This window comes from Panthera uncia, chromosome X (assembly GCF_023721935.1).
Source record: "Panthera uncia isolate 11264 chromosome X, Puncia_PCG_1.0, whole genome shotgun sequence".
Lineage (NCBI taxonomy): Eukaryota > Metazoa > Chordata > Mammalia > Carnivora > Felidae > Panthera > Panthera uncia.
The window spans coordinates 40,661,250-40,680,108 of NC_064817.1; the positions used below are offsets into that span (position 1 = coordinate 40,661,250).

An 18,859-nucleotide genomic window follows, 5' to 3' on the forward strand; every position below is an offset into this window, starting at 1 on the left:
AGAAGGGCACACAGCAACCTCCTGCCCTCAAGTGTGTGTGGGGAGGGAGTGGGGGGAGATGAGATCAAGGTGATCAAAGAGGACGAGAGGGGCCCCTACTTATTCATCCAACAAAAGTTTACCAGGCAGCTGCTAAGTCAGACCCTGTCTGTATTAAGGCTGGCAATGAGGACAGAGAAATTAATCAGACTTGGTCTCTACTTTCGATAAATTCACAAATTGCTGGGGGGGGGGGGGGGACAGGGAATGACCACACACAGTGTGAGCAGGGCAGTGAAAGAGTTGAACACACAGTGCTATGAAACACAGAGGAAGGGACCTGGCCAGTAATTAAGGCTGGCACTTGAATAGAGGTGCCAGCTGACTAAAGGATCAAAACATAAAGACCTCCAGAAATGCTTGTTAACTGGATAAGAAATCACTTCTGGGGACACCTGGCTGGCTCTGTTGAAGAAGCATGTGACTCTTGGGTCTTGGGATTGTGAGTTTGAGCCCCATGTTGCGTGTTGAGATTACTTAAATAAACTAATTTAAAAAAATCACTTCTGCCACAGAGCACCAGGGATGCCAAAGGCCCAGCAATGACTCCAGCACAGCTCAAGTCCTGGGTAGGACTATGCAGGTAAGCAGGGCGGGGCCAGGAAGAAAGATGAACTCATATTAGCCAAATGCCTGCCCCTCACCAGGTGCCTGATGCAAAAAGTAACTTCACTTAATTGTTCTTATCACAGTCCAGCTGCCAGTGAGCATTAACCTCATTTGACAGAGGCAAAAGAGCTGGGGTTTGGGCACCAGCAAAGGCTAGTATAGAGGTAACAGGGGAGGCCTCATGAGCCACAGTGTGGAGACATACCTGGCAGCCTATCCTAGGAAAATCCTGGTTTGTCCCTAAAATTGAAGGAGGCCTGAATCTGGAGGCCAGACCACTACCTACCCATTGGCTTTAGCATCAGCAGCCTTAAGGGCTTAGGCTCTGGCTAAAACCGTGCCTTTCCCTTTGGGGAGAGAAAATAGGACATCATTGTCCTGGGCTCCAGAAAGAGATGAAGAGTCCCAGGAGCCTCTAGCATAGTCTCCTCCTTCCCACAGCTGGACAGGAGCCTCTGAGAAAGATGCCAACTTGGGAACTGTTTAGGAAAGTGGCCCAGGAAAAAAATGCTGGTGGGGGAGAGGGGCGGGGGCTAGTCCTGCCATTGGTAAGTTTAAGTTACAATGCTCTAGCCTGAGAAAGTCAAGTCCAGACCATGAATCTTACAAGGCCACTGCTGAGCCTGTCAGTGAGTCCCTCCCACATCTCTGAGCCTCCATAAGGGGACTAGACAAAGTTCTCTGACATCAGGGGATCCCAGGAGCAAGACTCTGCAACCTACTGGTCCAAAGGCCCAAAAGAAGTTGAAGCAGGGGCGCCTGGGTGGCTCAGTCAGTTAAGCGTCCGACTTCGGCTCAGGTCATGATCTCACAGTTCGTGAGTTCAAGCCCCACATCGGACTCTGTGCTGACAGCTTAGAGCCTGGAGCCTGCTTCAAATTCTATGGCTCCCTCTCTCTCTGCTCCTCCCCCACTCATGCTCTGTCTCTCTCTCCTTCAAAAATAAATAAAAACATTAAAAAAATTTTTAAAAAAAAGTTGAAGCAGACTGTGGGACCCAAGTAATCTAGGTTCCAATCCAGCTCCACCAATTACTAGCCATGTGATGAACCACTCTAAAAACTCCACAGTATTCCAATCTGTGAAATAGGATAACAAGCTTCCCAATAATAGGGTTACTGGGCAGACTCCAATATTACATGACTTTACCTAGCAGAATAACACTTAATGGGTTTCCTTCTTCCCCTGGAATACCTCTATAGTAACCTGAATGATGACCACCCACAGATATCAGAGGCCATAAACCTGAAACCTGTAAATGGTACTTTGTAAGGAAAAAGGGTCTTTGGGGTGTGATTAAGTTAGGGGTCTTGAGATGGGGAGATTACCTTGGGAGTATTCAGGTAGGACCTAAATGCAATCACAAGTGTGAGAAAGACCTGACACAGAGAGGACACCACACATAAACAGAGAGGACAGTATGAAATCAGGCAGAGGCTGGAGTGATGTGATCACAAACCAAAGAACACCGGCAGCCACCAGAAGCTGGAAGAATACTGGATTCTCCTTAGAGCCTCTGCAGCAAGTGTGGCCCCGCCAACACTTAGATTTTGGCCCAGTGAAACTGGTTTTGGACTTCTGGCTTCCAGAACTGTGAGAGAATACATTTCTGTTGTTCTAAACCACTCAGTTTGTGGTAATTTGTCACAACAGCCACAGGAAACTAATACAACCCATTTGTAGCACTCCCTAGTGTGAGCCATGAGGCTATATGGCATGGTTCCCGTCCTGCAGGATCTACCTCTCTAGCATTCCCCCAGGGAGAGGATTAGAATGAAGGCAGCAGAGGCTTGGAACTCCCCCTCCCGGTATGGGAAGCTACTGATCCTGCCTATCAATGAATGAGCTGCCACTGAAGACAGAGGGGGCAGGGGAAGATGGCAGCAGCAGTGGCAGCTCTTGGGCAGATGTCTTCCCAGAGCCTGTGGCCAAGAGGTGTTTAGTATTCTGGCCTTCACAGCTCTGTCCCAGCAAGTCTGATGCCAAGACCACCCCTCTCTCCCCCCAAATCACCCAGGAACACTGGCTCAACTCCATGGGCAAAACACAGGCAACCCATCCAATGAAAAACAGAGGCGCACTGCTCTCTAAGGAGCAACACAAGCTCTCCAGGGTGAAGGAATGGGGAAAGGAGCAAGGCCCCAAACCTACTGCTGGGCCACTGAGGGGGCAAGGGGAGAGGGGCTGGGTTAAAAAAAATGAAGATTCTATCATTCTTCAACAAAAAGAAATGAAGTACTGCTGCATACTACAACACGGATGAGCCTTGAAAAGAATATGCTAAGAGAAAAAACCCAGATACAAAGAATTTCACATTGTAGGATTCCATTTGTAGGAACTGTTCAGAATAGAAGAATCAATCAAAATGAAAAGTAGATTAGTAGTTGCTGGGGCTGGGAGGCGATGGGGGATTGGGAATTGGGGATGGTGCAGAGTTTCATTTGCAAGTGATGGAAATGTTCTAAAATTGATCGATCGTGGTGATGGGTGCACAACTCTGAATACACTAAAAGCTACTGAATTGTACACTTTAAATTGGTGAATTCTACGGTGTGTGAATTATCTCCATAAAGCCGTTAAAATTAAACAAACCCAAGGGCTGACAGCAATGGCAGAGGAGAAGGAAGCCAAACATTGTATGAGACTTCGTAACACACCCCCATAAGCCAACGGACCTTACCCAAAACTTTCAAAATGGGGAGGGGGAGTGGGGAGCAGGGAATTAAGAGATTACAACCAGCTTCTCAGAAATGAGTCCAACCTCCCTCCTCATTATTACCCATTTCAAGGCTGGAGAAACTGAGGCCCAGAAAAGGGAACTGCCTGAAGATACAGAACTCAAACCCAGAAAGCCCAGGCAGGGACCACTTCCTGCTATAAGATTCTGTCTCCCCGCCAAAGGAATCCGCTGGTTCCTGGATGCCAAACAAAGGGTCTTTGCTAACAAAGCTCGATTGTTAACAAAGCCTCCCAGGGAGAACCTAGATTGTCCTGGGGAAACTGCAAGAGAAGAAATCAGCCAAGCTCTGAGGTGGACAGGCACTCCTACACTCAATAACCCCAGGCATGGGTGGACTCTTGGGGGTGGGGGGAAGGAAGCTGAGAGTTTGCCTGAAGCCATAAAACAGCCAAGCAGGAGACCCTAGGGTTTGAACTCAGGCCTGCCCAGCTCCAAAGCCCCCAATTTTTCCACACACAAACCTACCTCTACACCATCCAATAGGCCCCTTGACGGGCAACCCCCAAGCCTATTCACCATAACACAGCTGGACATAAAACATCACCGCCTGCCAACCCCAAACCTCACAATGAACAGACGCTTGTCCTGCCCACCAAGCTCGGGCAAGGGAAAGAGGAAGAGGCACCCAGTTTTTCCTCAAAAGACACTCACCATTCTCTGTCACCTCTAGGTCCTGAGGGCTTCGGTTTGAGTTCCCTAAAATCCCAAAGCTAAACGATCCTTCACCAGCTCCTTACCTGACCCATGAAGAAACTGAGACCCAGAGAACACAGACCTAACTATTCTGGTTCATCCAGCAAAGCTCCAGCAGAGTCAGAGTAGGAACCCAGGTACTCTGGCTACAGTGCCAGGTCCGGTACCTCTGACCACCTCAGCAGTGCACACCCCATTCTTAAAATGCTCTGAGGGGTCCTCAAGCTCAGGAGACTTACAAGTCATTCTTTTCACAGTGTAGACTCGGTAAGGCAGCCATGCCTGGAAAAGAAACCCCCAACATCACCACCTCCCCAGCACCAGGACCCCAAGGTGCCAAAAGGGCTCCTAAAATCAGCGGAGGTAGTCACAGCATCCAAACAGACAGGAAGTCTGAGTAGTCGGAACAAGGATCCACCATCTGGGTTTCCTCTCACCAACTTCTCTCTTTTCCACGGGATCTAATGGGCTTCCAAGGCTATAAATGCCCCCAGGTGATAGTTCAGGACAAAGACTGGAACCGCAGGAAGAATCTCCGCTCTTCTCATCCCCAGAAAGCCCCAAGTTGGACCAGGTGAGGCAGGGAGAAGCATCTTATTCTCCTTTTGTCCCAAGAAGTGTGAAGACAGGAAAAGCCTTCCCCGTCATTGGGAAGGCATCATGCAACCACAGAATTTTACTTCCACGCATGTTCTTATGGGAACAAGTATGGGGGAGGGACTCCCAGCCTAGAAGATGCAAAGGGGGTGTAAGGAAATGTCTTTCTAGTCACCATGTCAGCACGCAACTTTCTTCCTTTATGTCCCTGGGACCAGGGATGTAGCATTCTCTAGTTCTGTGGAGGAAAGGCAGCCTACTACAATCAGGGAGAGAAACAATTCCTGGCCCTGACCCTGTAGACTCAGACAATTTATTCTACCTGTAGTAGTAAAGGGTAGAAAGGTATCAAGGACAGGGGGCTCAAGACAAGGCCCTGGCCCCTGTGAAGTGCAGAAAGATTTATATGAATCAAGGGGAATAGGAATATGGGTAGAGAATTTCCCTCGAGTGGGAATGTCTCCAGGAAGAAAAAAGCTTGTTGAAAGCAATTCAGAAAGCTCAGGATATTTCCAATCCTGGAAACAAGAAGCAAACAGAGCTGGGTCAGGGAGAGACTCAGAGTTATCTCCTAGTTCTTGAGGGGAGGCCTCAGCCCCAAGTCCCCAGTACCTGGCAACCTTCTCAGAGAAAGTAGGAAGATCTTCTTGGCCTGTGAGAGCTCAGGTAAGGGGTTCTTAGGACTATATAGCACCCAGGTCCTTCTGTTCAATGGCGGAGGCCTCAGGCCACACTGGAGAGGACCTCATGTCCCTCTCCCTGGTAAGAAAGGATTGCCTGGTTGTGGGGAGGGGGAGAGCACCTCATACCCAAGGGGGACTCAGGTCCCTCCTTAAGATAAATGATCTCTTGTCCCTAAGGAGAATCTTAGACCCCTAGGAAGAGGCTCAGCCTCTTCCTCAGAATCCTGTCCTATCCATGTTCCCAAGGGGAGTAGAAAGTTCTTGGAATTTAGTTCACAAATGGCCTGAAGCTCAAGTCCCCAAAGCAAAAAAATCCCTCAAAGGCCCCTATAACGGGTATACTTATGCTATCTAAAGTGAGGTGACAATTGGTACTTTCAGGACAGACTCACGTCTCAGGTCCTAAGGTGGGTAAGGTGTCTCACGCACCTGAAAGAAAGTTTAAACTGTTAGAGGGAAACTCGGGACCCTATTTTCCAGGGACTCCCTATCCACGCCCCTAAGAAAAGGGTCTTGGGGCTCAATTCCGAGTCCTAAGGTAGAAGGAGTCCTCCTGTTCCTTAAGAGATCCTTAAATTCCTTGAATAGAGAAGCCCAGACCACATTTCTAGAGACACACCAGTCACTGGGGTATTCATGGGTCTCTTGTCCTTGAGGACAAGCTCAAGTGTCCTTGGCTCAATGGGTCTCAGGCCCTTGATCCATGGGAAGATCTCAGGTCCATCTCTAGGACTCCATGCTGCCCATGTCCCCTGAAGACTGGTATCAGGCTACAGTTCCCAAAGCAGGGATCTTACATCCCTTACAAAAAGCTCAGGCCCTTGGAGCAGGGGGTGCTCAGATCCATGTTTCAGGGGGAGAAGGGGCGTTTTTGGACCCAAAGTATGTTTCAGTCTTTCATAATTAGGGTAGAAGAACCTCACATCCCTGTGTTTGTGTGTGTGTGTGGGGGGGGGGGGTCTCAGACCCCCAAGAATACTCAGACACCAATCCCTGAGGAGAAAGGACCTCCGTGGATGGGGGGTAATCCATCTCCTGAAGAGGCTTCAGACCCAGTCTCTGTAAGCCCCAGTTCATAAGCAGGAGGACCTTAGGCTCAAGTACCCAAAACAGTGAGGCTGATTTTCTTGAAGAAAGGCTCAGGCTGGGGAGGTGGGGTAAGAGAAGAGCTGAAGGTCTATCACTTAAAAAAAGCTTAAGCTCCTAGAGAGAAATTCAGACTCTTGTCCCCAAGGAGGTCTCAGACCACTGAAAGGAAGCACAGACTCTTGTCACCTGGGAAAGGGATCAATCTCATGTACCCTAGTAGTTTCTGGTCCATGAGTGTTAGTTTTGGCGCTTGTCCCCAAGGGGAAGAGAATCTTATCTCCATGAAAGTCGTTTTATTTCCCTGAAGAAAAGCTAGAAGATCCCCTTCTCTAAAGGGAATGTATCTGTGTGTGTCAGATACTTGATTCTAGGAGATGGAATCTTAGGCCCTTGAAAAAAGGCTTAGAACCTTTAAGGAAGTCGCTGGAATCCATTGGAATGGTCCTGTGTTTTGTTCCCCCTGAAAAGTAAAGGGAGGGGTTGTCCTGTATGTACTGTCTCAAACTCCCAAAAATGGTTTAGATATCTTAGGGACACTCAAAAATGTATAAGGTTTCCATCCTATAGGACCTCCTATTTGTGTTCCCCTGAGGAGAAATCTCAGACCCTATTCCAAGAGGAAAGAAAATCTCAAGACACAGAACACAAACCAAGATCCCCTGGAGTCATGAGACTCCCCTCTCAGGTGGCATTCCTACCTACTGGCCCTACACGAGGACGTCTCAGGGCCCAGAATAATGGCTATGGGTCCCAGAAGAGACCACGGACTCCATCGTTAAGTCCGCCATCTTATCTGGGGCTTCTAACCCTCAAGTCCTTGGTGGGGGGCAGGGAAGAGGGTGTCTTAGGCCCCTACCACCAGGGAAGAATGAATGCCAAGCCCCGGGAGAAGACGTAGGTCCCTTGGGGGGGACCTCAGACAGCCTTCCTTGGGTCCCTATCCAGTCTGGGGATCCCACCCACCACATCCACTCACCTATCACCCCCAGCCATACCTGCTCAACGGTTGCGGGGTCCATAGCCTCGATGCGAGCTGCAGCCGCTTCGTATTCGTCCTCACTGTTGTAACCCGCGCCGACCTCCTCACGCTCCGGACTGCCCCCGCCAACCGCTCCGACCCCGGGGGCTTGACGTCGCCGCTTGCTGTGGCCCGGCCCGGAGCAGCAACCTCCCACGCCTACGGTTCCGCCCACGCCCACCACCACGCCCGCCGCGCCCACACCCGCCGCCGCTGAGCCCAGCGCGTCGCCGGGACCGCCGCCGGGACCGACAGGGCCCCCGCAAGGAGGAGGAGAGGCCTGCTGTGGTCGCGGACCCGCCACGGCGCCAGGCGGCACGGCCAGCGCCCAGCGGTGAAGCGCTCCCGGCGGCCCCGGTAGCGGGCCCTGAGGCGGTGGTGAGGCCCGGGAACGGGGCCCCACGACTCCCGAGTCACGGTCGCGGTCGCCACCGCCCACACCCGTGCCGCCGCCGCCCACGCCCACACCCCCGCCGCGACGCGGCGCCGGGGGCAGCGGCCCGGGCGGCGGCGGTTCGTTGGCGGGGTCGGCGTCGGGAGGCGGCGGCTTCTTTTTGGGGAGAATAGTCATGGCGGCACCGCCAAGTACCCCCCAGCAAACCCGGCGCGAGGCACGCTGGGATAGAACCCGGATGAGGGGGCTACTCTGGTGCGCGAAGCACGACGGGATCGGCGGGACCCGGATAAAGAGATTGAGGCACCGGTTCGAGAACCGTCGGTGGCGCGCAGGTCACGGGGCAGGAGAACCCGGATGTGAAGTCCTAGATGATGGCACCGCGGCGAGTTTGTCGTAGCCTTTTCTCCAAGTCCAACAAGTTTACTGCTATGCTCGCTCGTTCCGGCCTGCCGCTTCAAAGGAAACAGAACCAAAACAAGCACCTCTTTGCCCCGCCCCCTCGCAGGTTCTTGAACTACAGGGTGGGGCCCCGGGGTGCTGCGCACGCGCGCCAGGGCACAGACCCGCCTCTCGTTCGGAAGTACGTGGGCAAAATCTTCGCCGCCGCCAAAACAATTGCAGACACCAACCAATCGAGGCAGTTGCGTGGGTCTACGATGATGCCCACGGACCAATCAGAAGCTAGCGATCGCCCTCCCGTGCCCTCCGTCTCAGATTTCAGTCAAAAGTCTGCACTCTCGTTCCTTGCCTTTCTTCCCTCGACCGTCCTGTCGCGCTCTTCACTCCCCGAGGCTCTGACTCACAGGCGGGGGTACTATGACAGCACAGTGCGGCCGGCCCCAGGCGCGACAATCTGAAAACGACTCCCTGCCAGGCTTCCAACCTGGCCGCAGTCAGCCGGACTGACTGGAAAATATCAACACTCCCAGAGCATAGCAATCCCCTGAAGCGTCAGTTCCGGTCCCACCCACCTGCAAATCCCTGTCCTGCCGAGAGGCGGGCTCCGCTTCACCCTGGCAACAGGCCGAGTTCTGCGGTAATTGGTTAAGAGAAGCCGTCACTAACGTCGGATTGGCCAACCCCGGGACAGACCTGCATCGTGGGGACCTTGGGTGTTAGGGAAGCAAACACGCCCTCTTTGGCACCACTGCGCTCCCGCCCTCGAGTTGACCTCCCCGCCTCGGTGGCTAGTGCGCAAACGCGGCACAACCTTCCCACTGCACACCGCTCCCCCCAAACAGTTTACCTGGATTGAGCAAAAGTTTAGGAACCAGCACTGTCCACCAGCCAGCGTCTCGCAATGGGGTTGGTAAAATTCCTGGTAAAGAGCGGCTGGAGATCTACAGGCTAATCGTAGCTCTGCTCCTCCTGAGTGATCCCTGACAAGTCATTTAACATCCACCCCATCCTCAATTTAAAAAATTATTTATTTTTTTAGTAGTCTCTGTACCCAAGGTGGAGCTCAAACTCACAACCCTCGAAATCGAGTCGCATGCTCTTCCCACTGAGCCAGCCAGGGCCCCCATCTGCAATTTCTACTTCTCTGTAACATGGCAATGATAATTCCAATTTAGGGATCAAAGATTAATGCTTGTAAAGGGCCTAGTGCTGTGCTTGGCACAGAGTTAAGTGCTCAATAAATTAGTCTGAATGGCAGTGCAACGAAAATGATCCCAGGCTTTGGAGTCAGGAAGACATCAGTTCCAGCCCTCCATGGACTGTTACCAACTGTATGACTTTGAACAAGTCATTGTCTCAAATTTGAGATTACCCATGCAAAACGGGAATGATAATGCCTGCCCAGACTACCTCAGGGAGCAGTTATGGGGTTCAGATAAGCTTATGAGCCGAGAAGTTGTTGCGAGAGGTGATGGCTTGCTGCCAGTCTCAGGAGTCAGGCTGTACAACATGTTGACTGAAAGAGAGATGATCAGAAATCTCTTCTGAGTGCCACCTAACCTTCTTCCTTCAGATGCCGACCTTGGTTCAGTTCTTCCTTCAGGAATAATATTCAGGAATAATCCTGAAGGAATAACTACAAAAATAGTGTTGTGTTTTCTGCTCTGGAGACTTAATGGGAGAGGACTCACGTTTACTGGGCTTATCGTGTTCAGGGCACTGTGCCAAATGCCTGTGCATGTTATCACATTGAATCTTCTCCTGAACCTCTCATGTGACCTATATATCCCATTTCCTACTGGATATTTGTCTAGCACTACACACCTAAACATGAACTTAGGATAATCATTGTAGCTAATCTTCACCAAGTACTTACTATGTGCCTGGCACTGTGTGTGAACAACTTTGATGTTCCTTTTGACAGTGAATGGTGCCCCCATTCAGCCTTTGCCCAAGCCAGAACTTTCGAGTCAACCCTGCCTGCTCCCTTTTCCTCAACTCCCACATGCCTGTCAATCCCAAGTCTTGCCAACTCTACCTCTCAAATCTCTTGACTCTCCAACTGTTACCACCACTACGTGGTCCAAGCCACCATCACCTACCAATACTGCAAAAGCCTCCTCACCGCTCTTCCTCCCACCAGGACTGTTTCTTTAGAATCCACTCTCCACAGCCAGAACCATCCTTCTGAAATGCAAACCTCATGACAACTTTCCTATTTAAAAACCTGCAGAGGTCTCCATTATCCTTAGGATGAAGTCAACAATATGTATCATAACTTCAAAGGCTTTTTGTGAGCTGGCGTGATCTCTTGCTCTCATCACAACCTCACACTCTCCTCCCCAGCTGTACTGAACTCATTTAAGTTCCCCAAGGGCCTTGGGCTTGCTCTCTAACCTCTAGGTCATTGTACATGCTGTTCCCTCTGCCTGAAACGTTTTTATCCTTTTGCCTGGCCAACTCCACCTCATTCTTTGGGTGTTGGCCGGCTTAGGTCCTCCTGCCATCTGCATGCTTCTGCAATCCCATCGATTTTAGTCCTACAACACTACATTGTAATTGCTTAACTATCTGCCTTTCATGCTCACCTCAGGAGATCAGAGATGTCTTCTTTACCCATCTTTGTATCACTAGGGCTAGCATGTGATATGCAGTTAATAAATATTTAGTGGGGGCACCTGGGTGGCTCAGTCCGTTAGCATCCGACTTTGGCTCAGATCATGATCTCACGGTTCACGAGTTCGAGCCTCATGTTGGGCTCTGTGCTGACAGCTCAGAGCCTGGAGCCTGCTTTGGATTCTATGTCTCCCTCTCTCTCTCTGCCCTTCCCCCACTGGTACTCTGTCTGTCTCTCTCTCAAAAATAAATAAAACATGAAAAAAAATTTTAAATATTTGGTGAATTACTGTATTATGTTATTATACATGTATTATATTTGGTAATTATTATTTCATAGATTAGCAACCTGAGGCAAGAGAAGTTTTAAGTTTTAAGGATTGGAACCCAGGTTAAACCAAATGCGAGGTCTGTCTTAGTGCTCCAGAGTTCAGTCACACACTAGTCTAGTGTATCCAGTAGCCCAGAATGTAGGGGATGTCCACAAGGAAGGGAAACTTACCAAACCGAGAAATACTTTTTTCTTCTTTTTCTTTTTCACTCTTGAGTTCTTTTTCCTTTTATTAAGTGGGCTCTAGGCCCAATGTGGGGCTTGAACCCACGACCCCAAGATAAAGAGACTCATGTTCTACTGGCTGAGCCAGCCAGGTGCTCCCAAGAGATGCTTTTAATTAGGGTTCAATTCAGAGCCGTTTGCTGTCGGGAGGTCTGGGTTTAAGTCTCCTCTAACCTAGCATGTGCTGCTCTGAGTCTCAGTTTCCCCATCTGTGAGTGAGAAAGCTGGAGCAGATGATGTCCTAAGGGCATGTCTCAAGACATCCTGGCCTGCCTTGCTGGATGTAGATTCAACTCTTCAAGCCACTGTCTTTAATTTCTCCTAGATCCCCATTTTCCACAATGTGTCACCAACCACTGACCTCCCATACCTGTGCCCACACCAGTCCTTCTAGTTGAAAGGAATTGAAACCAGAGTACTTTCAACCCCCCAGCCCAACCCAGCCTCCGAACCCACAGAGCCAGGAGGTGCTCATCCTCGTCTCTCCTCTCAGGTTTTATTGACTGATGGAAACTACATCTTTGTCAGCCACCAGCTCCACAGGGACAGTGCTGGGGACAGGGAACCTGAGATGATGCCAGATTTCAGCCCAAGAGCAGACACAGAGTTCCGGAAGGTGACCCAAGAGGGAAAAGAAATAGGAATATGTGAAAAGGCGTTGTGGGGGAGGAGGAGGAAATCAAGAAGTTCCTCCTGCCTCCTACAACTCCCAGAGTTCAGGAACAACCCAGGCCTCAGCCCCTGATGCTTCTGGACTTCTGCCCAAGAACATGGAATCAGCCAATGATCTCCAAATACAGCCCAGCTCTCACTGGCTGCTAGGCTCTTATCTCAGCCAGTCCAGGCTCCAGCCCAACCCAGGAAGGAAACAAACCAGAGAAGAGAGGAGGAGTACTTAGAGGTGGCCCCTCTGATTAGGGCAGATGTAAACGCTGCAGCAAACTGGGCAGAGGCTTTGCATAATGTCACGGCAGCAGCTGCTATTGCTAGAGATTGCTGGGGGCCCAGCGGAGGACGGGGTTGCAGGGACCCATTTCCAGCAGCCAGGAAAGGGGAATGGCATTTGTGCTATCTGTGTGTATTGGGAGAGGCAGCCTGACCCCTGAGCCAAGGCGAGGGCAGGGGGTAGCAGTTCACTGCTGAGGCCACAGCCCATGAAGCCTGTGGTTGCATTCCGAGCTTCAGAATCGGGGAGTTGTTGGGCTTGGTGGAGGGTGGGGACCTCCCCTAGAGGCCAGAACAGAGGTGAAGGTTCTCTTCTCTGAACCCCCAAACCTCCACAGCCCAGCCAGAGAGAAGAGGGGGTCTCACCTCTTCTCGTCAGGCCAGAGCTCAGAAGTCAGGTGGGAGCCTGGGACACAAGAAGAGGAGCATGCAGGAGGCCAGCCAGGAGACAGAGGCCAGTCCCAGTGTGCTGGGGCAAGGAGGCCGGGGGCCTGAGGAAGCCCAGCACCTCAGTGCCCACTGGAACAGCTGTCTGGGGTGGGGAAAGTTGCCCCCTTCCCTGGCCACTTCCCCACCAGATGAGCCATTCCATGAAACTCCATTGCATAGTTCTCAGTGGGGGGCAGAAGGGGTCCCCAGGCATGCCCCTCCCCAACTCCCCAAAATATGGCTTTGGAAAGGAGTCCCCAAGAATCGAGAGGGCCCTCTGGATGGGCGGGCCCACTGCTCACAGGGAAGAGATCTTGACAGTCTCCGGGAGGAGGCAAGGGGTACCCAGGCTGGAGTTCCTGAGGGTGCTGCTGGCCCCACCGCCACCACCAGGGGAGGAAGGCTGACTCTCATCTGGGGTGTTGGCAGGAGGGGTAGGGATACTGATAATGGCAGCCACGAAGTCCCGGCTGTCGCAGTTCAGGTCAAGGCAGTCATGGGGCTTGGCATTGAGGCTTGAGCGGCTGTGGATAAGGGTAGGGAGACAGAAGGCTCTTAAAAGGTCATCTTAATACTTGCCACAGTGATCATGACATTTAATGAGCGCTGACTGAAAAGCTGGGACTGTGCTAAATGCTTCGTCTGCATCCTCAATTATGGTGGTGCCCAGTGAGGGCTCTGGGGTCAGATGGTCCTGGGTTCAAATCCTGGTCTCATTTTAGCATCTCTAAACCTCTCTTCTCTTTCTTTCATGTGTAGCATGGGAATAACAGCATTTTCTACCTCATAAGGTCATTGTGGAGATTACATGAGATGGTAAGTGACACAAAGTGCTCAGAGCAGTGCCCGGAACAGAATGAGCACACATTCAAAAATGTTCTCCGTTTCAGTTACTCCTTATGATGCCAAAATTCTCACAACAATCCATAGTAAGATCTACACAACCCTGTCCCTGTTCCTTTCTGGTTTTACTTCCTACCACTCTCCCCCTCACTCACTCCACTCCACTCACAGTAGCTTCCTGGCTGCATCTCTAACATGCAGACCCTTTTCGGCCTCAGGGCCTTTGCACAGGCTATTTGCTCTGTCTAGACAGCTCTTCCTCTAGACATCCACATGGCTCCCTCCCTCACCTCCTTCAGGTGTTACCTCAGCAAAGCCTTCCCTGACCACTATTTAAACTGCATCACACCCTCTTCTGTGTTCTCTGTCCCCAATCCCCGATTTATTTTTCTTCTTGGCACTTAACATACTATATCATCTCTGTGTTTCTTTGTTTATTAATTGTCTCATCCCACTAAAATATAAATTCCAGAAGGTCAAGGATTTCTATCTGTTCTCTTCACTGCCTAAAGTGAACTCAACTCCTAAACTCCTGAAGTGAACTCCAAAGTTCCTAAAATTATGCCTGGCATGTAATAGGTGCTCGATAAATGTTTGTTGAAAGAACCAATGAAGAACAAGTTCCAGACAAGATAATCCCAAGCTCCCAGCATACAGGAGTTTGGGTTCGAGCTAGGCTTGCTAGCCCCCAAGTCATGAAACCTCAGAGGCCCTGGTGCAAGGTCTGAGCTTCCCCAGGGGTAGCCAACAGGTGGGGGCGCTTACCTCTGAGGGGCAGGACTCCTCTGCAGCCCTGCCAGTGTGTCCAGCTCCTGCATGCTGCCACGACTGACCGAGGCAGTGGAGTTGGCAAGGCGAATGGCACGGCGCTTGGCCCTGCGGGGACAGCAGGAGGACAGCAGGCTGCCAGGTCCCGCAGGTTGGGAGGACACAGAGGTGCTGCGGCTGGTGCGGCCCCCCAGTGAGTCGGCACCCACGGCCTCGCTGAAGGTCAGCTCATCTGTGAACTCGTGGCACTGTGGGCAGAAGGAAGGCACAGTCACAAGGCACCACACAGGAACTGACCCCACCCCTAGGCCTCTGCTTAGGCCATTCCTTCCTTTCCAGAAGTCACTCTTGATTCCTTTCCCTTGCCCATCCTTCAAGGCTCAGCTGTACCGGGGCCTCTTCCAGGAAGCCCTGTGTGATTTCCACAATTAGTAGTGAGCCTCCCATCCCAGGGTGGGAACTGGCTTGCCCACAGAGAAACTCCCCTCATTCCACCATGCCACCTCTCATTAGGTCTCACCGTTGTCTTCTCCAGACAGTGCAGGAGGTGGTGATGTTGTTGCTCAAAAGCAGAACGGTTCCTGATACACAGCGCCTGTTCGTCCACACTGCTACTGTCCTGGAGTGGACGGAGCAGGGGGATGAGGTCAGGACCCTCTCCTCCTCCCATCACTGCTCACCCCCCAACCCCAATTCAGGCCCCTCCCCACCTCAAGGCCCCCGTTCTGCTTGTACTGCAGGAAGGCATTGGTGGTACCACTCTTTGCCAACCGGATCCTTGCCAAGCGCACCTTCTACAGAGAGAGGAGGAGATAGAGGGTCAGGTGGGTAAACACAAGAGTAGACTGGCTTTGGGTATGGGGAACAGGAGGTACTCAGATGGAAGGGGCAGTTACCTGCTGTGCTCGGCGCTTGTCAGCACGCTGGTTCTGGTGGTAGATGCGGCTAAAGTTGGACACGATGACTGGCACAGGCAGTGCAATGACCAGGACACCACTGAGGGAGCAGATGGATCCGAAAATCTTGCCAGCAATGGTGCTGGGCACCATGTCTCCATAGCTGGGGCCGGGGGAGGTAAGCCAAGGTCAAGAAAAGTGTTCAAGCACCCCTCAGTCTCCCCCTCCGTTCCATCCAGCCTGACGCACTTTGCAACCCTGGCCAGGCACTGAAACTCTCTGAGCCTCAGTTTCTCACTCTGCAAAATGTGGGGAAAGACCTCTGTGGCCACCAGTGGGGGGTGGGGATCAAATGAGAAACTGGCCCTTGGGCCCCTACCATCTGCTGCCCCCATCTGAGCTGCACACCGAACATCTGAGTCAGCTGGAAATCTATTAATACCAAGCAGAGGGGAGAAGGAGGAAGTGACAGGCAGTAAATATAGTCTCCTGGGGAGAAAGTCCCAGCACCACTAGCCAGCTGAGGGGCTCTGAGTCCCGGGAGAAGTGCTCTGTTGTATTTGCTTACATCTGTCTTACCTTCTGTAGGTAGGACCCCTTCTTATCTTCCAGAAAAAAAGTCTTGAAACTGTCCTCATATGAAAAAATAGGGGAGGGGGGAGCCTTGAAACTCCATCCTCCTTGTCTCCATGCCACCTCCTCTCCCATGGAGCTGGAGCAGTGCCAGTCTAACCTACTTGTTTCACAGGGTGGGGGTGGGGGGACCAAAGCCCAGGGAGGTTCTGTAATTGACTGGCTCAAGATCACACAGCACACTTTTGTTCTGATCACGGGACCAATTAGATCCCCTCCCCTCTGCGGTCCCAGCCTCTAGGCCTTAGCTCAGTCCATGTCCCTCTTCCCCCCAAGGATGGCTGTTGCTTATTTCTTTGTTTTGACTCATTTAAAAGTCTCTCCAACTTGGCCATTTCTGGTCTGTGATGTGTCATCTCAGACTGTGTCCTCAACTATGAGACGCAGGCAGCTGTCCACCCTCCCGGGGTTGTTGTGAGGACTCAGTAGGGTAAAAGGCACCCAAATACCCAGTTCCAACCCGCTCTCAGGGCTCAGCATTTGTTTGTCGATCCAATTGTGAACCTCCAACCAGAATTACTTTCTACTCCATACAAACCTCAAATCAATTTTTCTGTACCTCTGTTAAAGCACTGATCAAGCCCAATCCATCCATTCAATAGATATTGAGCAGCAACTGTATACCTAATCCCAGTGATGGAAATTTAGAGGAACATGGTACCTGCCCTAGACAATGTCTTTAAGAAGAACACGAGTTTGGTGATTCTGTGTGATACTTTTACCCCAACTGTTTCCTCTCAGGGATTGGCACTTAAAAAATAATGTCGAAAATACATTGTCCTGGAGAACATCAAAGAATCACAAAGCCACAGGGGTAGTACCCCCATACAGCAGATGATTCTAGAGGTTTGGGAGACATGGGTCCTCAAGATGGGAAAAGGGGGTGATAGAAAGCCAGTACCTATGTATCCTACACCAGAAACTTTCAGAGAACTTTCACAACTGTGATGTCACTGAATCCCCTCTAGATGAAGGGATAATCATGTCTCATTTGACACAGGAGATAACAGGCCCAGAGACAACAAGGTCAACAGAAAAAGTGCTGCTAAAACAATCCTTGAACCCAAGTCTCCTGACCTGGAAAGTGAAGGCATTGTCAGAGCTGCGAGGGATTTGGAGATTAGTCCAGCTCCCTTCGTTTTGACAGATGAGCAAACTGAAGTGCACATTGAGAAAAAGAAATCATTTATCTAATCTTCCCAATCTTTTTTTTTTTTTGAGAATGAGAGAGAGAGAGAGAGAGAGAGAGAGAGAGTTTATGTGCATGAGCACACAAGTGGGGGAGGGGCAGAGAGGGAGAGAGAGAATCCCAGTGAGGAGCTCCATGTGGGGCTCAAACCCATGAACCATGGGATCATGACCTGAGCTGAAGTCGGACGCTTAACCGACTGAGCCACCCAGGCAGCCCTCTAACCCTAACCTTCAGAAAGGGTGAGTGTAATTGATCGGGCAGCTCCCAACACAGGGTCTGCACTCACCCAAGCGTAGTCATGGTGACAATGGTATACCAGAAGGCCGCAGGGATGCTAGTAAAGTTGGTCTTGTTTGTGCCCTTCTCGGCATAAAACATGACAGTGGCGAAGATGATGATGGCCATGGTAAGGGAAAAGAGGAGAAAGCCCAGCTCAGAGGCACAGCTCTTGAGTGTGTAGCCCAGAATCCTCAAGCCCTGTGAGTGCCTGGAGAACTTGAAGATGCGGAATACCCGGAACACACGCAGGGTGACAAAGGCGCCTGAGACATCCTCGTTCTTGGGCACGAAAAGCCCAATGTAGTAGGGCAAGATGGCCACGACGTCGATAAGGCTCATTACGCTCCGCAGGAAGCGGCAACGGCTGGGGGCGGCGAATAGCCGCAGGAGGTATTCACCCGTGAATATGAGCACACAGGCTGTGTCCATACAGAAAAAGGCCAGTGGGAAGCGGTCGCCACAGGGCTGTTCCCTTGGGGGCCGCCGCGCGGGGCCGCGGCACGGGATGGTCTCGACCACATTGGCGATGACCGACACGGCGATGAAAAAGCCGGTCACATAGTAGAAAACGAGGGCCGCCGTGCTCGTGTGGGGGTTCTCGAAGGCCCGCCAGAGCCGCTGCCGCAAGGAGCTGCCGGCAGGCAGGGCTGGGCCATCCCCGGCCTGCTCAGCTTCCTCGTCCTCCGCCAGGCGCTCGGCGTTCTCCTTCTTGCGGTCCCGGTACTCTTCGAGGCAGCAGTCGCCCACGAGCTCAGGCACCAGACCATAGAAAGCCAGCTCTTCGTCGAAGGCCTGGATGCACTCCTGCCGCGGGCAGTGCAGCCGACCCGTGCGGTAGAAGTTCAGAACATGCCGGAACATGTCGGGGTCGCGATCGAAGAAGTACTCCCCGGAATCAGCATCATAGAAGAATTCCTTTTCTGAACTGCCCAGGAGGGTGTCAGGGTAACGGTCCAGAGTGTTCTTCCAGGTCTCAAAGCGCCGTCCGCTCACGTTCACCACCAGAACCTCATCCCCTCGAGATGCCTTCACCCCGGGCGCAGGAGGCAGGGGCTGCTGGGCCAGGGGCAGCCAGCCCACCGCGGCTGCCCTCGCAAACGGCAGCCACGTGGCCACGCCTGCCGCCATCCTGCCGCGCCCCAGGCCCACGGAGACTGGTGGGGGGGGTGGCCTTTAGGAGAGTGTGGCTGTCTCCAGGATGGTGGGAACTTGGGGAGGCCCTGGGCCACTCGCACAAGCAAACTGGGGGTGTCTACAGAGGCCAAGAGGAACCAGGAGGAGGAACTAGAGAGATGGGCAGGGGCTTGGGGAGCATTTAGAGGGTCTGGGAAGGACCTGGGGGATGTCTTGAGGGAACTACAGAGAAGGGGCTAGGGGGACATGGAGAGTGGCAGAAAAGGGGAGCCTAGAGGGACCAACGAGGATCTCAGGGAGTGTT

At 52.0% G+C, this 18,859-nt stretch overlaps 2 protein-coding genes across 7 annotated transcripts in view; both read right to left on the reverse strand.

Annotated features, from left to right (window-relative positions):
- OTUD5 (OTU deubiquitinase 5) overlaps window positions 1-8,797 on the reverse strand; it is a 29,323-nt gene extending 20,526 nt beyond the window's left edge. For 3 of the 5 annotated variants that reach the window (XM_049643808.1, XM_049643807.1, XM_049643806.1), the window contains exon 1: window positions 7,446-8,796. In XM_049643808.1, coding sequence (XP_049499765.1) covers window positions 7,446-8,039 — 594 coding nt within the window. In that variant the 5' untranslated portion in view covers window positions 8,040-8,796. Of the gene's footprint in view, window positions 1-6,859; window positions 6,911-7,445 lie in introns of all 5 variants that reach the window. The other 2 variants (XM_049643804.1, XM_049643805.1) reach the window with 2 other exon arrangements.
- A 3,128-nt stretch (window positions 8,798-11,925) lies between these two features.
- Window positions 11,926-18,549, reverse strand: KCND1 (potassium voltage-gated channel subfamily D member 1). 2 transcript variants are annotated; one of them, XM_049643820.1, is made up of 8 exons: window positions 17,429-18,549; window positions 15,318-15,480; window positions 15,132-15,215; window positions 14,942-15,040; window positions 14,419-14,669; window positions 13,113-13,334; window positions 12,748-12,822; window positions 11,933-12,002 (listed from the first exon to the last, which is right to left on the reverse strand). In XM_049643820.1, the coding sequence occupies exons 1-8, from the start codon at window positions 18,547-18,549 to the stop codon at window positions 11,933-11,935; spliced, it is 2,085 nt and encodes a 694-aa protein (XP_049499777.1). The 2 variants fall into 2 exon arrangements, with proteins under 2 accessions (XP_049499776.1, XP_049499777.1); XM_049643819.1 differs by having other exon boundaries at window positions 11,926-12,787.
- Window positions 18,550-18,859: the final 310 nt, after the last annotated feature.